The 22,269-nt window shown below is 43.4% G+C and overlaps 1 protein-coding gene across 2 annotated transcripts in view; it reads right to left on the reverse strand.

Moving 5' to 3' along the window:
- The window catches only part of ZSWIM8 (zinc finger SWIM-type containing 8), a 73,219-nt gene that overhangs the window by 17,100 nt on the left and 33,850 nt on the right, over nt 1-22,269 (reverse strand). For both annotated transcript variants that reach the window (XM_074592980.1, XM_074592979.1), the window contains exons 6-17: nt 19,693-19,774; nt 18,275-18,395; nt 17,713-17,914; nt 16,631-16,806; nt 11,311-12,319; nt 10,362-10,493; nt 9,247-9,426; nt 7,750-7,933; nt 7,077-7,175; nt 6,051-6,175; nt 1,690-1,921; nt 753-905 (exon numbers count right to left, since the gene is read on the reverse strand). In XM_074592980.1, the coding sequence (XP_074449081.1) occupies nt 753-905; nt 1,690-1,921; nt 6,051-6,175; nt 7,077-7,175; nt 7,750-7,933; nt 9,247-9,426; nt 10,362-10,493; nt 11,311-12,319; nt 16,631-16,806; nt 17,713-17,914; nt 18,275-18,395; nt 19,693-19,774 (2,695 nt within the window). The remainder of the gene's footprint in view (nt 1-752; nt 906-1,689; nt 1,922-6,050; nt 6,176-7,076; nt 7,176-7,749; nt 7,934-9,246; nt 9,427-10,361; nt 10,494-11,310; nt 12,320-16,630; nt 16,807-17,712; nt 17,915-18,274; nt 18,396-19,692; nt 19,775-22,269) is intronic.

The raw sequence follows: 22,269 nt of genomic DNA on the forward strand, positions 1-22,269 counted from the left end.
AGAAGAGTCCAAGAACAATATATCTTTATTTCCCACTTCACACCATCCCCGTTCCCCACTCCATCTGCCAAGCTTTCTGGCATTGTATAACAAGAAGCAAATATAAATACAAAGTCAAGTTCCACACATTGTATGAGTATGAAGAAAGACCTTCTGGTATATGCTGCACAATTTACACAAAGGTTCTTCACACCCTTAGCCTCTAACTTACACCCTTCACAAGAGAGGTGTAGAGAGGCAGCAGCTCCTCTGAATATATTTCTGGACCCAGGAGCACAGTGCTCTGCTCCAAGAGTCCAGCAATCATTCATCTCCAGATATCTAATCCATCTCCCAGAACACATCTGGTGTGAGAAAGGTATGGTAATATGCCATACGGAAGGGGACAGGAAATCCGTGGAGCAAAACCTATTTCTCCATGCCAAACACCTCAGAGAATCAGCTGCTTCTCTAGTACAAGAAAGGCTGACAAGTGGAATGAAAGAGCAAGGGAACTGCCGACACCCCAGCCGGCTGCCTAGCATAGCACTAGAACGAACTGGTTTTGCTATAACCTGTGATCCAAGAGACATGGGAGGAGTAAGTTTGAGACAGCCAGTTGGGAGACACACAGTTGCGCAGCCCTAGTGCATGCAGCCCAATCTCGAAGGCGCAGAGGTGAAGGTTGCGGTGTGGTCCCTGGTGCCCACCGCTGGAGGAGGGGTGGGTGAAGATGGATGAACTAGAACTAGTATGAACTAGGCAGTTCCTACCTGTGTGTTTCTTCTTCTGCCTGACAGGTGAACCCCAGCATCTCCCATTGTATCCACCTCGGTTTCCAAGGGCCAGGCGACTGGGGACCTTTCCCTCTTGTTTCAGGACAGTGGCCTCCGCAGCTGGCTCACAGGGGGACCTCTGAGAGCTCTCTGCATAAACAGGACAGTGACGTGGTAAACATTATGATTTGTTTCTGTAGCTCTAAAACCAGATGTAGCCTTTTAAAAGATATAAACATCAAAAGATGCAGAATTTTTAGAAGGTGAGCGGTATTTATGAGCAGGATTATCTCGGTTTTCTTTCAGCATTAAGTATATCATTCAACAGCAGGCCGAGAACATTGAATCTTAACAAATGAAGATCCGGAAAATTTGCTGCAACTACAGAAAAAATTTAGAACAAAAATGCTCCAGCAACCCTAACCTTATTGCAGTCATCCTCAGCTAATATTGATCTCTGGGAAGAGTTAAGAGAGTATCTGCTTTCCACCAAATGCTGCTGTATGTGGCATGTTTGCCACCAAAGCAGAGGCACAGCTTAAAGAAAACCACGTTTGTCTCTAATGCCCTTCAACAATCTTAGTTATTTATCTTGCATGAAGGTACCTAACTCAGTGTGTAACTTTTTGAAATCCTGCACCTCTGTGATACAAACTTAAAAGATGGAATCACAGCAGTTTTATGTTAACTGGTTATACAGCTGGCTCAAGATACAAAACCTGACAATTAGCTTCATTTTCTGTGGAACAAGAATGTGTACAGAAATGGATCCAGCCAAACAGATAATAGAGGACTGACATTCTAGTAACCACCAAGCAGACAGATGGTAATATAATCACTCTGACTACTTCCCAAAACAGAGAAAAAGGTACAGTTACAGTTTTGCAGTGGTAACAGAAGGGTTTCAGCATAGCCGTTACAAAGCACTTCTTACCCTGTGCACTCTTCTCCACGAAGTTCTCAGGACTGCTCTGGACTGCAGTGCTTACAGCAGCTTGCTGAGTGACAGAAGTCCCTGGAAGCTGCTGGATAGCTGCAGTGGACTGGGCAGCATGTTTGGAAGGAGATTTTTGATTTGCTACTGTAGGCTTGCTGGATGAGTAGAAGGAACTCAGAGTCTGTGGCTTGTGAGTTTGACTCTCTCTGTCCAGGAGTTTGTCTAAAATCTGTAACAGCAAGGAAAAAGGTGGGGGGAGAAGAGCTTAGCAGAAGGGTAGAAGAACAGGCACTACACATAGAAGCAAAGTACCAAATTCAGCTTCCTGGTGGACAATAAATTCCGTTTGTTGGAGAAAAAAAGAAAACGCTTATTCTCTAGAAAGTAGGCACTGTCTTGCTGCACTGAAGATCAGCAACGCGCAGTTGAGAGCCATGTGGTCTGCATTACTCAGGAAGCAAAGATTTATTCATATGCAAGTAATATCCCCATTTTCACTTCAAACAGACACTGGCTTTACTTGAGAAGCACTCAAAACTCACAATAAAGAAATAATTCTGGTATGTCAAGGACACAATGGAGGACTCTATATTTAGTTCTGACAGTCATTAGATGTTGTTGTTTAAGTCACCAAAATTCTGTGCTCACCATTCAAAAAATCCTTTCATACCATTTACCAAAAAATGGTAAAGCCACTAGAGAAGCCACTTGAAAGTCACTTATAACGGCCTACAATAACACGTTCTTGTCCTTATTTATTACATAACTGGGGAACAATGCATGACTACGTTTTATGGGTTTGTCCATTTATACTGTTCATTCTCCACACAAAATGAACACCACGAATGTGACAGAACATTTATCTGCAGATGACTAATATCACAGTGTCCCTGTTATTCCCTGGAGAATAGTATAGCAAAAGTGCTCCTCCTTCAGGAGGCAGAAAGACACTAATAATCTTCTTGCTGGGTTTCTCAATATAAAAGATTAATAAAATCCTTCCTGGAGTTTCATTAGTTTTTGATATTTTTTTCCTCCTTTGGGGTGGAGGGGCAGAGTTTTGCTATCTCTCTTGCATGGGACATTAAGGCACAGGTGGACTGAACTAATATATCAAAGAGGTGAGATGTTAAGAAAAAAAGGATTTGCTAGATATACTGTTCTGCAAGCCAACATCCCTGCAGCAAAACAGAATCGGGTCGGAAGGAGGATTAAGGGTCGGAAGGAGGATCCGGGGAATTACAGGCCTCTCAGCCTGACCTCGGTACCAGGAAAGATCATGGAGAGGATCATCTTGAGTGAGCTCTCACAGCAAGTGCAGGGCAGCCAAGGGATCAGGGCCAGCCAGCATGGGTTTAGGAAAGGGAGGTCCTGCTTAACCAACCTGATCTCTTTCTATGACCATGTGACCCGCCTTCTGGATGCGGGGAAGGCTGTGGACGTTGTCTATCTGGACTTTGGTAAGGCCTCTGACACCATCCCCCACAGCATTCCCCTGGAGAAGCTGGCAAATCATGGCATAGACAAGTGTACTCTTCGCTGGGTTAAAAACTGGCCAGATGGCCGTGCCCAGAGAGTTGTGATTAAGGGGGTGAAATCCTCTCGGCGGCCGGTCACCAGTGGTGTCCCTCAGGGCTCAGTTCTGGGGCCAGTTTTGTTTAATATCTTTATCAATGATCCGGATGAGGGGATTGAGTGCACCCTCAGTAAGTTTGCAGATGACACCAAGCTAGGTGGGAATGTTGATCTGCTTGAGGGTAGGAAGTCTCTACAGGTCCCAATGGACTGGAGGGTAGCAAATGTAGCACCCATCTACAAAAAAGGCAGAAAGGAGGATCCAGGAAACTATAGGCCTGTCAGTCTGACCTCAGTAGCAGGGAAGGTCACGGAGCAGATCATCTTGAGTGCCGTACAAGTCATATAATGGACAAGCAGGGGATCAGGCCTAGTCAGCATGGGTTTATGAAAGGCAGGTCCTGCCTGATGAGCCTGATCTCCTTCTACGACAAGATGACCCGATTATTGGATGAGGGAAAGGCTGTGGACATTGTCTACCTAGACTTTCAAAAAGTATTTGACACTGTCCCCCATAGAATTCTCATGAAAAAACTGGCGGCTCATGGCCTGGATGAGCATACGATCTGCTGGATCAAGCACTGTCTGGATGGGCGGTCCCAAAGAGTGGTGGTCAATGGAGTTAAATCCAGCTGGCGGCCGGTCACAAATGGTGTCCCTCAGGGCTCAGTGTTGGGACCATTTCTGTTTAACATCTTTATTGATGACCTTGATAAGGACATAGAGTGTATCATCAGCAAGTTTGCAGATGTCACGAAGCTAAGCGGGAGTGTTGATCTACATGAGGATAGGGAGGCTCTACAGAGAGACTTGGATAGATTGGACTGATGGGCCAATGCTAATGGAATGTGCTTCAACAAGGCCAAGTGCCGGGTCCTGCACTTGGCCCACAACAACCCCATGCATCGCTACAGGCTTGGGGAAATGTGGCTGGAGAGCTGCCTGGCAGAAAAGGACCTGGGGGTTCTAACTGACAAGCAGCTGAACATGAGCCAGCAGTGTGCCCAGGTGGCCAAGAAAGCCAATGCCATCCTGGCTTGTATTAGAAATAGTGTGACCAGCAGAAGTAGGGAGGTGATTGTCCCCCTGTGCTCAGCACTGGTGAGGCCACACCTTGAGTATTGTGTCCAGTTCTGGGCACCTCAATATAAGAGAGATATCGAGGTGCTGGAGCGAGTGCAGAGGAGGGCAACGAAGATGGTGAAGGGCCTGGAGAATAAATCTTATGAGGAGCGATTGAAGGAGCTGGGACTGTTTAGTTTGAGGAAGAGGAGGCTGAGGGGAGACCTCATCACTCTCTACAACTACTTGAAAGGACATCGTAGAGAGGTTGGTGCTGGTCTCTTCTCACAGGTAATTAACAATAGAACAGAGAGAATGGGTTCAAGCTGCAGCAGGGTAGGTTTAGGCTGGACATTAGGAAAAAATTCTTCACAGAAAGAGTGGTTAGACACTGGAATAGGCTGCCCAGGAAGGCGGTGGAGTCACCATCCCTGCATGTGTTTAAGACTCGTTTAGATGTGGTGTTAAGGGAAATGGTTTAAGGGAGAACTTTGTAGAGTGGAGTTGATGGTTGGACTCGGTGATCCCAAGGGTCTTTTCCAACCTAAATGATTCTATGATTCTATGATACAGAGGGACCTGGACAGGCTGGATCGATGGGCCAAGGCCAACTGTATGAGGCTTGATAAGGCCAAGTGCCGGGTCCTGCATTTCGGTCACAACAAACCCAAGCAACGCTACAGGCCTGGGGAAGAGTGGCTGGAAAGCTGCCCGGCAGAAAAGGACCTGGGGGTGCTGGTGGACGGCCAGCTTAGCATGAGCCAGCAGTGTGCCCAGGTGGCCAAGAAGGCCAACAGCATCCTGGCTTGTATCAGGAATAGCGTGGCCAGCAGGAGCAGGGGAGTGATCGTGCCTCTGTACTCGGCACTGGTGAGGCCTCACCTCGAGTACTGTGTTCAGTTCTGGGCCCCTCTGTACCAGAGGGACATTGAGGGGCTGGAGCGTGTCCAGAGGAGAGCTACCAGGCTGGTGAGGGGTCTGGAGACCAGGTCATATGAGGAGAGGCTGAGGGAGCTGGGCACGTTTAGCTTGGAGAAGAGGAGGCTGAGGGGAGACCTCATTGCCCTCTACAACTACCTGAAAGGAGGCTGGAGAGAGGTGGGTGTTGGCCTCTTCTCCCAGGTGAATAATGACAGGACCAGAGGAAATGGTCTGAAGTTGGGGCAGGGGAGGTTTAGATTAGATATTAGGAGGAATTACTTTACTGAAAGAGTGGTCAGGCACTGGAACGGCCTGCCCAGGGAGGTGGTTGGATCACCATCCCTAGAGGTATTTAAGAAATGTGTAAATTTGGCACTTCAGGGCATGCTCTAGTGGCAGAGATTGCAGGTTGTTTGGTTGGACTCGATGATCTCAAAGGTCCTTTACAACCATGAAGATTCTGCGATTCTAATCAATTCCCAGACCACACACAGAGCACACACTGAAAATCCTTGGGACAAAGGACTTGTTTTAACAGGTAAGCAAAAGCATTAAAAGCAGTGAGAACGCATCTCCTGACTGGACCTTAAGAAACCTATGGAAAGACCGCCAGTTCAGGGCAATGCACACTGCACAATCAGATTTTGCATCAGTGGAAGAATATAAATACCACAATATAGCTTGTAAATCATCAGCACTTGATACAACAACTTATGCTCACTGGCGAAGCTATCAAACCCATCAAAAGCCAAACATGGTCTGCTCTGCATCTCCCTCTCCCCTTTTAAAGGGAAACTCACCTTCTTCAGCTTAGACTGATCATCCTTGTAAGTAATCATCAGCGCTAGTGCCAGATCCCCTTTCTCCCTTCGGGTGCCCTCACACAACAGAGGATGTTCTGCTTCACTGACAGTTGTTTTCATGCCTGCAAGTCAGAAAAGAGGGGATGAAGAGACAAGTGAGCCCATGGGACTACACCACATCCAGAGCACTATCTATGCCTCAGACTATTTTATTCACCTCACTGTCACAGGCAAAAGAAGATAAATTTTTTTCCCTGTTTTTCTGGTAACTTCAGAAATAGGTCATGAATAAACAGGAGCTGCTGCTGTCTGTTCCCAGAATACTAAGCTCACTACAACTGTCAGAACAACCAGATTCTAACATGCCACAGGAAAAGAGTCCAGGCAAGCCCACAACTCCATCTTGAAACAAAGTTTTCCAGTTTCTGCAGACGCTACAAGCCAGCATTCCCACACCACAGAGAACTCATTCTCCTCCTTTCGGAGATGAGGCAACAGAGGACAGGCCTTGTTTAATCTATTCTATTCCTTTTTGCATGCTGCTTTAAATGGGCATACAGTATTGTCAACATAATATATATAATCACTGCTTTGTTGCTGAAGCTGATAAATAAGGCAAGAATCCAGCATTATGCTAAGATTCCGAATTACATGGTAATGCTTGAGAGTACTTCTGCTAGTTTTTCACTATCATTGTCTAACCTCTTCTGAAATGATTGCCTTTTGTTCTCTGAAACTGTCCATCAAATACAGCCAATACATCTTCCGTGACAAAAGAGCAAGAAAGCTAAAATTCATGTTACTACTTTAACATTCAGTTCCTGTCCTGTATCCCCCTTCCATTTTTCACAGCTTTGCAAAGGCATCTCAACCCTGGCATGTAGAATCCTTCTGCATCTGGTACTGACAAACCATGCAAACATTTTCATTTCTGCAAACTGGCATGAACTACTAACTCTCACCATCCAAGAGGCAGATGCAGAATATGGATGAAGAAAGACTTTTCTTGTAAAAGATTCTTACCAAGAGCAGCAACAGCTGCCTCAAAACCAAGCTCTTCGTCTCCAGGCATTTCATTATTCCAATTACGGCTTGGGGGTCTAGAGCCTGTAGGAGAAACCACTGAAGGAAGACAACAGAATTAGTGGTCAGCTTTCAAAACTAGGACCTCAAGGCAAAAGCCTTTTCCGAGAGTTTTCTGAATTTGCAGAGCTTCCTGTGGTCATATTCCTAGCCTTGTACCAGTTTCAAGACCACAATTCTGTCGTCTTGTTGGTTTTTTTCCTCCCCCTTTCTCTCTCTAGACTCAGAAGGCTTCAAACCAGGCAGGTAATATTGCCAAGTCAGTCTTCTAGTCCCAGGTTGTTATGTTCTTTTTTAAATACTAGATTTATATTAGTGTTGTCTGAATATAACCAGCATCAGAGTAGAAAGTCAGACGTTTATAACTATTTTACAAACACACACAGAGTGCTGAAGTGTGGTAAGTTTCCAGTTGTTTTCAAATGTAAGCAGAAATACAGACAGTTCCATTGGGGCACAAAATACCTCTAAAGCAACGTGGAGCAATGTGCAAGTGACAGTGTGTGAAGAATCAAAATTAGGTTGCTCTCATACAGAAGACAGTTTCTCTTTGAAAACCCCTCAAGACCTGGCATCTCAGCCCTTCACACACTCAAGCCAATGCACACAGTACCTGGAGTGCACAGGACATCAAATATAAAGCTAGCCAACATCAGAGGCAGGACAGGACGGTAATCACATAGTGTCCCTTCTCGCAGTTCTTCAGCTCTTCCTCGAATAGTGTTCATCTCATTAGTGCCCAAGGGAATCTTCTTCAAGAGGGCTGCAATCTCAGACTCCTGATACGCCAGCTTCACCTGGTAGCATCCACAAGGAAACAGAAGAAGTTGTCATCAGCACAGGCCCTGTGGGCAGTAGACCATTTTTACCTACACATAAAGTACAGCAATAGTCTTTATTGGATCATTAAATTATAGCACATCTTAGCACCCTAGCCACCTTTATCATTCTCTGAATACAGATTTTCAAATTTAATACAAGTCTTGCCTCATATTTATACACAATTTTTTTTTTTACTCAAATTATCACTCTTGAGCTGCATACAGAAAAAAACGCATCAGTTTTCATAAGAACATCAGGAGAAGCATTTGACAGGATAAGTCAGTGGAAAAGGTGATGACTCTTAATTGTAGGAAGAAAGGATGCTATGTTAAATAATATACCCATTCAAGACAACAGAGACTGACTAGCAGAAGAATGAGCACGGGGTGGCAGCAATGCATGCCACCTGGATGAAGATCATTACATTTCACTATGCTTTGCCATTCCTGCATTCTCTCCATTCTTAACATGTGCAAGTGACTGCTGTCTTCTAGGTAGCAAGTGATTGCCAATCTCACAATCTTCTAATTAGACCATAAGAAGTACAGATAATTAGTGTAACAAGTGTAGTGGTAAATACCTAGCAGCAATGCATACCCCCAGGGACTGCACAACCCTGCAGTGAAAAGCAAGGCAGCTGCAAATCACACAGACAAGGTCTTAATTGGACACTTCTTTTTTTCTACACAGGAAGCCTTATAGTAATCAAGCAGTGTCCAAAATAATTTGCCTGCACAGTGCATATGTTCACTTGCCAACAAATAAGATATCCGCAAGCGCAACGATTTTCAAACATGTTACAATTGCACCAATTCACCCTAAGGAATAAGTCTAAAACCATTTCACCAATGCAAATATGGACACTTCCATTTACAAATAGCTTTATTTTCCCCAGATTAGCCAAGCAAACTGGAAACATACTTAAGATAAGTAGCAAGTAAGCTTTTCTAATGGAAATGATACATTCACAAAAGTTTTTGTACTCATTTAAATATTTTCAAGCCTGTAGCTTCATGTGAAATCAAAAGGCCTGTTGTCATATGAGGTCTGAGATTCCCATCAATGAAGGCAATGACAGATGAAATGATATTTCTAATCATTTTTCTGGCAGATCAACGTGTGCTAATGGGATGTGCACACAATACATTTTGTCCCACTGCAATCAATTTTAAGGAAACATATAAAAGCATAACCAAACTTCAGTAGTTAAAATGGAAACCACATGAGCAAAAGCATTCAAGGAGCACAATGTTGCTTATGGATACTACCTTTTTGAGATGTTTCATACCTCCAGAGCCTTTGTAGAGGCAGGTGGTCTCTGCAGCTCCAGAGCAAACATTCCTATTCGGAAGGCCAGGTTGTGGTACTCCAGCCGCTCACTTAGCACAGTCAGCAAGAAAGCAGCTTTGGACAAGGTGTTGGTTGCCATCCACGTCTGCTTGCTGGTTGATACCTTGTTCTTTTTGCCCTGTTTCAGGAGGAATTTGTCACAGGATACTTTCCTAAACATCCCAAATGATTCTATGCTTGTTCTACACTTTGCAATAACCAGTAGACAGAAGAAAGAATAAAACACATTTAAATTTTATTCCCTTTGCTAATGAGTCACAAATCCCAGTGGCTACTGATGAACATCATTACTTCCCCTATCTCACCCCAGCACAACACAGCGGAAGAGCCGGCCTGTTGATAAGACATATGTTCACTATTGGACTGATGCTGTGCAGACAGATGTTGCATGCCTGTCCCTTCCAAGGGAACCCTTCCATACAACAAACACTGCTTAGTGCCACTACAAGTGACTTTCCAGAATTTTATGCTTATTTCTTTCCTCTCCAACCCTCTGTCCTGAAACAGCAAATCTTCTAACATTTCCAATAGTGCACATTATGTAACAGGAGACTAAGGTTTTGGAGAGAACCACAAGAAACAGGGTCACCTGCACAGAGCTGCACAAAAATCAAGACTTCTAATGGCTGCTGTAAAATCTCATAGCACGCAGTAGCAGTATCTCTTAAACAAAGCATCCTGTGAAGCCGATATTAGTAGTGTGTTTTGTTCAATTGATTTAAAACAGATTCCTAAAGGAGCTGCAGCTTTTAACAGTCAAACCAAGCTTCTCTCTGAAGCACAAGGAAAAGTGAAGAAGCTTTTAACTACACTCAAGTTTCTGATGACTCCAAGTCCTGCTGAATAGCCTCTTATTTTCTTTCTCCCTTTTATTCACACGCACAGTGAGCAGGCACATTAATGACATCCAGAGAAGTTCAACCCAGAGGAAGCATCAGTGAAGGGCCTTGAATCACAGCAAATGAGAAATGCCTGGGAATGCTGTTGTATCTATCCCACATATTCCTTCTAACTTACTCTCTATTCCCAAAACTAGACAAGCACTGTCTCTACCTTAGTTGGTGGCTGTTCCACTTTGAGATCTGGAGGGTTGGCCAGTAGGTCTCTGGCGAGCTCTACAGTTAAGCGGCATGCTTCATTACTGTATCCATGGGCATACAGGGCCTCTGCACAGGCAAACAGGATCTGCAAGAAAGAACAGATGATCATATTCAAGTCACACTCCACCAGCCTGCTCAAACCACTGTCGCAAAGATTCTGCAAACACAATTCACAATTCACTTCAGCCACAGGTGTTCTCAGAGTCCTCCTTGCCTGGACCTTCACCACCACCCCATTAAGCACTCCCCTAAAAAGCCTCCTCTTCCTTGATTAAGTCACATCCTTCCTCCAAGTGCTACAAGAAATCAGAGAATAACTCAAAAAAACCCTAAAACTGAAACTGACTGACTATAACTATTTCCATGACTGACTATAACTATTTCAGCTGCTCGCTCATATAGGTGAAAGCTCTAAACATATTTTGAGGTTATTACAGAAACGTGACACAGTCTATTTAGATTAGCTCTGGCTTTCCAGAGAATTTCTGCTTATGTGTTTGGATTTAAATTTTTCCTGCTGGGCATGTCTTGGTCTTCTTTTTAATTTCCGCTCAATTTTGTCATTTCTAAGAGTGAGACTAGGTAAAAAGCGCACACTGTTTTGCCTACATTTGTAAATCCTGGAATATGAGATGGGACCAGCTACAACTATGAGACACTTGCAGTTAGCACAGAAATAGGGAGCTAAGCTTGTGGGAAACACACATGTGTGATACCACTTCATTAAGACTGCAGATACCTTATGATACAACGGGTTATGACAACATTATAATTAAGCACTTGATTTAACAACTTAACACAGTTTAATGCAGGTTAAGTGTGGCCGCTAGGAGGATAGTGAGACCATGATGCATACAATACATAAAACTGCAAAACAGTGTTTAGAACTGGATTCGGCTCACCTCCATCCGGTTCTCCTGTTCCAGAGGCTTTATACCAGCAAATATATCCTGCTCCTCTTCATTTCCCCCTTCAGCTTTGTCATCATCTTCCTTGGCTACCTCTTGTGGATTCAGATAGTATACCTGGTAATCGTCTTCCTCTTCTCCATCATCCCCTCCCCCCGCTGCACCATTATCTCCCACTTCTTCTGGTTTCAGGCTCACACCACCGCTGTTCTCATCTGCAGAAGGCAGGTCATCATCACCACTACCCATTTCCCCCACAGGATCCTTGGGCGATTTCTTGGCCATGGAACTGCTCCTGACACTGGGCTCAGGTCCCTCAGAGAAGTACACCCCACCATCCTCTTCAAAGGTGTCCCTGTAGCTTCTGCTCAATGGGCTTTCTGTAAAACTAAATGTGTTGCTGGCTTCTGCCCCCAGAGCCAAGCTGCTGTCATCCAGGCTCATCTCTGCCAAGTCTGGCTCCAAAGAGCTGTCTTCACTGCTCATGCGGCGTTTCCCACTGTGTTTACTGGTCAAGCCCTTATTCACTGGCAACTTTGCTTTGCCCACTGCAGTCTTATACACAGCTTTATCACCCTCTGCGGAAAGTCGTCTCAGAACCCTCTGTGGTGTTTCAGAGACAACTTTCCGCTTTCCGGTTAGTTCCTTTGGACGAACTGCTGGCTCCTGAGGAGAGGGACGCAGCCTGTCCCCAGGCTGCAGACATGATCCCCCGGGCTCCTGTCCATGGGTTCTACCAGCCTCACAGGCAGTTTCTGCACACTGCAACCGGCAGCTCCTCTGCTGGATGGCCTTTACCCAACAGAATGAGTTCTTCTTGTCAGTGCTGCTATATGTGATCCCCGGAATGGGATAAGCTTCCTCCCAGTTGAAGTAACAGGCTTCCACAGCTGGCTTGAAACCCTGGAAGAGCTTCTCCAGTGATTTCTTGTGCTGACCCCTCTTAACATTATCTATGACTTTCAGCTGCCACTGTCTGAGCTGTGAGCAAAGGTCCCTGCGCCTAAGAGAAGAAGTAAGAGGACAGGTTAGAAAGCAAACGCAATATGCACCTGTGACAAACTATCTCTTAACCCACAGAACACCTCCTCCTTTTGGTCAGAAACATCTTCTGCTGAATTAAGTATAGGCAGCATTAGTAAGCAGACAGGCTGAAAAAAGGAAACAGGTATTTTAACAAACGAGTCCTAAATAGGCGCATGATACAGAAACAAAATGAGAACAGTGCCAACATGAAAGCACAACACAAACTGTGAGGTTTAAAATTAAATACTGTCTGCCCTGTTTGCTTATCTAATTGCTAATACCAAATAAGGTATTAGTGATGCAAGCTTCAGCAGCCTGACACCAGGGAGTGCCACGGGGAACTGCTCTTGGAAACATTCACAGAACAGTTTGCAGCAGCTGTGAAACAGCCCTGTGAACAACTCCAGTCAAGACATTCACATGTACAATCTAAACAGCCTGCCCAGAGAAGCACAATGCCAGACAGGACCACCTAATCTACCTCCCAGGCACTTACCTCTTTACCCTGATATGCCTATCTAGAGACCAACAATTTAACTTAGGCTTTAGCAGTCTGTCCTCGAGAGAGTAAACTGTTGCAAGCCACAGAACAAGCAAGACAAAAATAACTGAAGTTCAAATAACTCTGAGGAAGAAGCAAGCTGGTAGGGTTATATAGACTTAATTACACAGCAGTTAGTCCCATGCCCCATATTACCATGGGAAGAACAAAGCATTTCTGCATTTCCCAGCTCCAAATCTCACGTAGGGCCTAGGCACATTAGCAAGATAGTCTAAATCGAATATACATTTGGGTGATCTAATTCAGGAAGAGGAAAAGACATTTCTAGAAATTACAGCAAGTGTCTCAATCAACTGCCATCTTGTTTCTGCCAGATTTCAGAGATCTGAGGTACAAGCCCAACACCTCAATCCTCTCAGATTTCCTATCAAAAGCCAAAAAACCCAAAAAATCAAGTCAAAACGAGGTGCCCCAATTTAGGTGCAAAGGGTATTAGGACAAAAGGGGCTAAACAAAATCAACTGCTTCTATTTGACCACTAAAGAAATTAATTAACAAGGGAGCAGAATGGTAGGGCTTATTCAAAGAGAGGATTTTCCTGGTATCCTTGATACCAGGAAAGATCATGGAGAGGATCATCTTGAGTGAGCTCTCATGGCAAGTGCAGGGCAGCCAAGGGATCAGGGCCAGCCAGCATGGGTTTAGGAAAGGGAGGTCCTGCTTAACCAACCTGATCTCTTTCTATGACCATGTGACCCGCCTTCCGGATGCGGGGAAGGCTGTGGACGTTGTCTATCTGGACTTTGGTAAGGCCTCTGACACCATCCCCCACAGCATTCCCCTGGAGAAGCTGGCAAATCATGGCATAGACAAGTGTACTCTTCGCTGGGTTAAAAACTGGCCAGATGGCCGTGCCCAGAGAGTTGTGATTAAGGGGGTGAAATCCTCTTGGCGGCCGGTCACCAGTGGTGTCCCTCAGGGCTCAGTTCTGGGGCCAGTTTTGTTTAATATCTTTATCAATGATCCGGATGAGGGGATTGAGTGCACCCTCAGTAAGTTTGCAGAGGACACCAAGCTGGGTGGGATCGTTGATCTGCTTGAGGGTAGGAAGGCTCTACAGAGGGACCTGGACAGGCTGGATCGATGGGCCAAGGCCAACTGTATGAGGCTTGATAAGGCCAAGTGCCGGGTCCTGCATTTCGGTCACAACAACCCCAAGCAACGCTACAGGCCTGGGGAAGAGTGGCTGGAAAGCTGCCCGGCAGAAAAGGACCTGGGGGTGCTGGTGGACGGCCAGCTTAACATGAGACAGCAGTGTGCCCAGGTGGCCAAGAAGGCCAACAGCATCCTGGCTTGTATCAGGAATAGCGTGGCCAGCAGGAGCAGGGAAGTGATCGTGCCTCTGTACTCGGCACTGGTGAGGCCTCACCTCGAGTACTGTGTTCAGTTCTGGGCCCCTCTGTACCAGAGGGACATTGAGGTGCTGGAGCGTGTCCAGAGGAGAGCTACCAGGCTGGTGAGGGGTCTGGAGACCAGGTCATATGAGGAGAGGCTGAGGGAGCTGGGCATGTTTAGCTTGGAGAAGAGGAGGCTGAGGGGAAACCTCATTGCCCTCTACAGCCACCTGAAAGGAGGCTGGAGAGAGGTGGGTGTTGGCCTCTTCTCCCAGGTGAATAATGACAGGACCAGAGGAAATGGTCTGAAGTTGGGGCAGGGGAGGTTTAGATTAGATATTAGGAGGAATTACTTTACTGAAAGAGTGGTCAGGCACTGGAACGGCCTGCCCAGGGAGGTGGTTGGATCACCATCCCTAGAGGTATTTAAGAAATGTGTAAATTTGGCACTTCAGGGCATGCTCTGAAGGGCAGAGAGTGGAGGTTAGGGGTTTTTTTGGTTTTTTTTCTTTTTGTTGTTTTTTTGGGGTTTTGGGGTTTTTTGTGTGTGTGTGTGTGTGTGTGTGTATGGTTGGACTCTATGATCTCAAATGTCCTTTCCAACCATGAAGATTCTATGATTCTATGATTTTCAGAAGGAAAAAGAAGAATGGGGAACTACTCAGGAAAGGGTACCATAAGGATAAGAGCCAGTAATGAATTAGAAATGAGGTAGCAAGTCTTCTTACAATTCACTGGAAAGAACGGCAAAGACAGGTAGAAGAGGGTTCTTCTTGGTGACTATTCAAAGGCCAAAAGAACAGCTAATGAAGCAGAAGTATTTCAATTTTGCATGAGCTCAAGTAGGAGATCTGAGCAAATATGAACTGTGCCAAATAACTCAAATGTGAATACACATAGCACAACTTCATTCTTTATTAAAAGCCAAAATCTTTTATGGTTTTTCTGTGTGATCTGATTGATGTTTGTGTTTATTTTAAGCCTTATTCCCTGTTTCCTACAGTTTTTGATTTGTCTTTTTCCCCTGTATTTAGCTACTTCATATTGTAAACTGTACAAGACAGAAAGTGCAGCCATTTTAGTGTCCCTGATGTACCTTACATAGATAGGTGTCTCCTGAACAACAAGGGGAATCGAGTCAGTTTGCAGAGGTGAAAGCCATCCAGTTGGTTTTAGATATCACTGAACGAGAAAAATGGCCAGTACTTTATCTCCATACTGATCCATGGATGGTGGCAAATGCTCTGTGGGGATAGTTACAGGAATGGATGCAGAACAACTGGCAGTGCAGAGGCAAACCCATTTGGGCTGCCCCACCATGGCAAGATATTGCTGCCCAGCTAGAGACAGGAAAAGTGGTGGTGATTAATTGGAATGTATTGGAAAGTGTATGACCCAAGCATGATGCAGATGGTATAGAATAAGGGGGGGATACTGTCCTGGTTTCAGCTGGGATTTTACCATTTTTTCCCTGATTATCTCCCCCATCCCACTGGAGGAGGGGAAGGAGGGAGCAAGCAGCTGCATGGTGTTTGGCTGCCAGCTGGGTTAAACCACAAAAATAGGTCTTTTTATTAATGTTACACAACAAAATTCACAAAAAGCAAATCCTGTTAATGTGTAATTGTATTGAAAATACCATCCTGTTTTCATTCGTTCTGAATTTTTTTCTGAGCATTTCTAGCACATTAAACTAATTCAGTACATTTTACACACCACATTTTGTAGACTAGATGTACAAAACGAATTATTACAATGTCAACCACAGTATCTCTACATGAGCCCTCAGCACTTCCACTGCTATTCAACTAGTGCTAAATAAAGATTGGCAGTGATTTACCAAGGCACAATATGGTTTAGAAGCCTGCCTCAAAATTTTTCCTCAGACAATTGAAAACATTGACTGAAAAATCATACACCAGTGACACTGTTTACCAACACACTGCAGAGAATAAACTCCCTAAGAGCACAGAAAGCAAGAAATGGTTCGTCTTGAAATAGACAACAGTGAATGGTTGGGCTGAACAGAAATCCATTAAGTTGCTAAATTTAGAAAGCATTAAAATTTATTGGTAGGCAGTGTTATCATTCAAAGAAATGTTCTTCACTGGGACATTGAAATGCAGAATTACACTCATATGCAAAAGAGACCTCTCAGAAAACAAATTATTCACACTACATGATGTTGCTAAAAGTGAGCAGCAATAGTAATTACACTTTAAAATAATTATAGTGCTCTTGAACCTTACATAGCACATAGTCCAGAAGGACTAATAGTTGAAAAGGTAATGAGGTAACGATACAAACACAAGGAATCTACAAGAAGAAACTCTTGAGTGTCCTTGAAACATCACAGAAATAAAGAGAGACTGGATCTGATTCTGGTGCTCACCTCTGTGGACTAATAGTTGGGTCAAGGACAGCCAGCCTCCAAAGAACCACCATCTCATCACACATACTCGCACAAGCATGCGCAGCTACTTCTGACTGGCCGTTGCTGCGTCCTGTGTGCCCGCTAGCACTGCTGTGTGATGCAGATGTTCGCACACTGTACCACCAGCCGGTTATCTGCAGAAGAAAATGTTCAGTGGAGCTGTGTTGTCGACAACATCTCATCCCCTGCTCTCACTTAACCTCATAACCACAAGGAAACATGATCTGTAGTTAGTATCATGTTTTTATTTGACTCCAAAATAACTACAAGCACTATAGTAGCATTGGTTTTTGAGAACTAAAGGCATCTCAAAATTTCTCTAGTTACAAAGCACATGCCCGCAGAACAAAACACTCACAGGAGGTTCTCTTACTAGAGGCCTTCACACTTGGAGGGACAAAGTGAACAATCACATTCTGTAATTCTGTAACAAATGTGACAAATGAAGCATTTCCTTTCACCTGCTCGAAGTTGAGGTATGTGATAGAGCAATATGGAAACTTACACTGCAACTTATATTACAGAGTAAGATCAGCATCCTGAACTGTCAAAGGAAACCTCTTCCCTAAGATTATTTTAAAAATATGCAAAAAATTGTTACTTAAACCCATCAAGAGATATCTTCTGTAAAAACAATGAAAGAATTTGAGATTCTATCACCCAACATATATCTTTAGTTTTTATCAAAATGACAGCTCATATGTGATGTACTTTGTTTAGGAAAAAAAACATCAAAATAAAATATCTTGATGGGGCAGAAATCAAATCAAACAGGCTGAACAAAAGAGTTCAGACACCATATATTCATGTTAAAAGGACTGAGGTATTTTTGGGATATAGTGTTACTTGGACATCACTAAATCAGCACAAGAGCAAACTGTAACACCATTTTAGTGTAGAGAAGCACATGCCCCTCGTGCATGCAGACTGTTAAAAAATAATATGTATTCAGCCATGCATTGTACAGGCACATGGCAGCAGCCACTAGCTCAACCTGGTTCTCCAGAATTTCGACCCCCACAGCAAAAAGATTTTAATACCTGCTCATAGTTGAGACACTGATCAGTCAAAATCTCCAGCAAAGGAGCTGCATTGCTATCCCGTCTCTTAAACATCTCCCGCACAATGGAAAGCAGGTTCCAGATTCCTTCAGGCTCTCTTCCTCGCAGGGGACGCAGGAGACAGGCCCACTCAGCAGCAGCTGGTGGCTCCGTGGAAGAGAGATACATTGAATTCACATCACTGTAGATAAAACAGAAGAGCAAGGGTGAGAAAAAATTAAATAAAGCACAGCCATACAAAATCCAGAGTATATTCTACATTTAGAAATACATTTGCACCTTAAATGGGGCAGACATGTACAACCTAAAAGAAATGATGCCTAATGAGACTAAGAACACCAGACAAGTAAGATATTGTGCAAATATAGTATGCTCTGCTGAAATAACATTGGACAAGCTATGAAAAATACAGTCCAGAAGAGCAACCACAAAACTAAGCATCCTTCCATCCATGGCATCACATAAGGGTACAGGCTACACAGTGAATGAGCTTACAGGTTACGTCGATATCCCACTTTCCTTTCTATGGGAAGCAGTTTACCTGAAAACAACAGGAGAGGGTCCACAGAATTTATGAAGGGTTTTCTTTATGTTGTCACTCAGAGTAGACTCATCTAAGTACCAGGTGCTTTGATCTGATGCAGAGGGTCCAGCAGTGGGATCTTGACAAAAAACAACACATACAGAGTCTTTGAAGATACTGAAGAACAGGCTTTGAAGATACTGTTGTCTGTGTGCCCAATCACCGGGATTATAGGGAGCACACAGGCAGTCTTAATCAGTTTATTTCACCCATTGTGGAACTCACTATTCAGAACTATCTGAAAATGCTATCATAACATTACCTTAACCACTGACAACACTAAATTGGGAGACATGTCTGGCATGCTGAATGGTAGCCCTACAACCAGTGGGATCGGCAGAAATTCAAGGACTGTGCCAATAGAAACCTCATGAAGTTCATTGAGGAAAAACATAAACTTCTGTACCTGGGACAGAAAACCCCATGCATCAGTACAGACCGAAAACCAAACAGCTGAATAGCTGATAGGGTTTGGTGATTATGGTGGATGCCAAGCTGAACACAAACCAATGCCAAACTTCCACGGAAAACACAAAACAAAAAAAAAAACAACCTGCAAGCTGGGCTATGTTAAGAAAAGCAGAGCTAGCAGATTTAAGGAACTTATTTTATCCCCCTCTACCGGGCACTGGTAAAGTTACACCTAGGATATTGTACCCAGTTTTGTGTTCCCCAGACCAGGAACAATATTGAGAAACCAGAGAGGATATAGTGGAGGTGTATCAAGATAGTCGTGGGCATGGAACATATGACCCATGAGGTGAGACTGAGGAAGATGGGTGAATTTCATCTAAGAAGGAGAGGGTGAGGGTTGATCATTAACAGCCTACAACTACTTGGAATCACAAACACAATGCAGGCAAACTCTTCTTGGCAGTAGAAGATGATAAAAAAGGGTATTCATATTGGACACGAGGAAAAAATTCTTGACTCAAAGGGTAACACAGCACTAAAACAGGAATACTCTGCAACATGTCTGGTAACCAAGACTTGAGTAAGCTAGCCCAAGCCACAGCTAACCCAATCTAGTGTTGCAAACAGTCCTCTTTCAAGTAGGAGGTTGAAGAGGTCCCCTCCAATCAACATTTCCAGGAGTCTATCATTAATACCAACTTAAAAAGTTAAATCTTTCATTAGAAAGGTGCACTGCCTGATTCTCCCTTCCTCTGCATATACTCTGAGGCATCCATTACACCAGCAAGTGCCTGCTGCTGTGCCACATATACATGCAAGTCCCTGTACTTAGCCCTTTTCCTTGACCTCCACCTGCAATCCCATCTACATGGTAACAGACCAGTTCAGAAACTCAAAGCAATGGAAATATACACACTTCTATCTGTGACACCGATTACTGAAATAAGATATATCAAGGTTACCTGGGGCTCCACACACTGTGTTGATGGCAGTAGACTGAGAAGATAACAGCTCATCCAGCAAGCGCTGAGCAGTTGGAAGAATCTGAAAACATGAAGCAAACTTTCAATATACATAGTATTTCTCAGCCTGATATACCCACATCTGCCTGGATTTTCATGATTTAAACACTCATCATTTCGGAAGTATCAAATAACACACAGTCATGTTTTCAGAAAGGACAATAGAGGGTGCTATAGATTATACAATATCAAACCAATTGTTACACTTTCTCCTCTCCTTTCTCAAAGCAAACCTATATCCAAGGTCTACTTCCTACATTCACATCCTAAGAAATAAACAAAAGCATCATAGGTAACTGGTTCCCTTCTCATTTCTTGAAGAGTATGAGCATGAAGAGTGATACCGCAGCTAATTTTGAGAGAGATGGAAGTGACTGCAGTCAAGGTCACCATTTACCTGCACTTTGAACATTCTTTATTTTTTTTTTCCTAAATCATTTCTCTGAAACTCAAGCTAATGAGAGGAGAGGAGCAAACTATAAATTACATCTATACATAATCTATCAGGCAGACTGTATTTTATTTACCATCCTGTTAGCAAAAAGACCATATATATATTAACTCTGACTCAATAGTAAACTAATGCAACTTCAGCAGTAAACTAACGCAATCAGTTTCTGGACAGTTCAGAGACAAGCAGAGAAGGCTCATACCTGACTGCAAAATCCTGAGTAGATATACCCTTGACATGCTCTTTTTGAAAGAAAAATGCATAGTAGAAAGTGTTTTTTCCCCAAACTAAGCCTGGGCTGAAACTATAAACCCATTTAGCCATTAGCACACATGCTTACAACTGGTTAGGCATATAGTTAGGATTTAAATGACTTGCAAGAGAACATCTGATATCCCCCCATCTCTCTCCACACAACAGCTGAGGTTAAAGATCACACTGTAAAACAAGGCACACCGAGTACACCTACATTTGCATCTAATACAGATCCATCTCGAACAGATGGAAGAAAAAACAATGATTCAGAAGGATATTTTGCATTTGAGTCACATGAAGAAACAAACTCAGCATTAAGCTATTTTTTACTTTTTCCACTACTACATATTTTAAGTAACCACAAAGCAGAGAAGTCACAGGTCTAGGCAATGACACACCTAAAGGTTGAAGTATCAGCCACCTGCAGTGACTCTCCTTCAGGAATTTTTCCAAAATATTCATATTTAATTGGAATAGGAGTACTGGCTTCACAAAGGGAAACAGCTCTTGGGAGAAGAACTGGGTAATAAGTTCCAAGCTGCTCAGAATCACTGACATTTTCATAGATACAGAAAACACTTTCTACATAGATTTTGAAAAACATCTCCTTATCTAGCTGCATTCCTACAGATCACCCTCCCTTTACACTTGAAAGTAATTCAGCATTACATGACTGCACCATAATGCAATTCACAAGCTGGAAATAAGGACAAAATAGAATCACGTGTACAGCCTACTCTAATTCTACATCATACAGTCAAAATGCAGTGTCCCAAGGTATCAGAGTATCCATCTTCACCCAGAAATCTTGAAGACCAGGAATAAGACTGTTGGAAGAGTTTAGGGTGCGCCTTGCCTTTTTCACGGGAATTACACACACGGGTTAAGATGCATCTGCCAACAAAACCCAAACTTTTCTGTTGGGCAGCATCCATCAGATTATCTGTCAAGATGGTAATAATTAAATTAAATAATCCAGATGTTCCTGAGTGCACAGCTGGTACACATGACTGAAGGAGAAATAAACCCTGGAAAAAGGAGCAGACGCATAATATTTGAAAGCAAACAACTCACATGTCATTCAGGAAACAACTACCACCACTGCTAGCCTTTCAAAACCCTCCTTTATTAAGCACCAGGCTATGTGACATAAAGCTCTGAGTTCTTAAGGAGAGAAGAAAAGCTTTGTCTGTTATGTAATGCAGCAAGAAGCACACACTGTTGGGGCTGAACTCCCAGCAACAAAAAAGCAGTACTTTTATATCACTTTCATATTTTATGATTCCTCTGTTTCCTCGCATAAGAAGATTATGTATTTCTGTAGGAAATTTAGAGGACTTTTTAGCAACAGAATATCTTAGTGTCCCAAGCACAGCACCAAAATATGAATTTTAGACACATGCTGACAGTAATCTAACTCCTACTTAAGACATTATGCACGCGCTACTGAAATGTGACAGATACCCATGCAGGTCAGTTTTTCCTCAACCTCCTTTGGTTGAACCAGCATAAAAAAGTTGCCAAGCTCTTATATTTTTAAAGCAAACATTTCACAATTACTTAGGTATTCTTGTGTATTTTGTGCAAGCATTTTAAGCACATTATATAAATGATCTCACCTTGAACAACATAGATATTAAAGGAATAAGAAAGCAGACTTTGCCTTTGACTAACAAAATTTCATGTTTCTTACTTTCCATAACCCAAGTGATTCTCAAGAATCACCAAGAAGCTACACTGGGGAAAGTCAAAAGGTCACCAATTGGGTGCATTAGGAAGTGCTCACCTAAGGCATATACAACACATCCCCA

This window comes from Larus michahellis, chromosome 6 (assembly GCF_964199755.1).
Source record: "Larus michahellis chromosome 6, bLarMic1.1, whole genome shotgun sequence".
NCBI classification, from domain to species: domain Eukaryota; kingdom Metazoa; phylum Chordata; class Aves; order Charadriiformes; family Laridae; genus Larus; species Larus michahellis.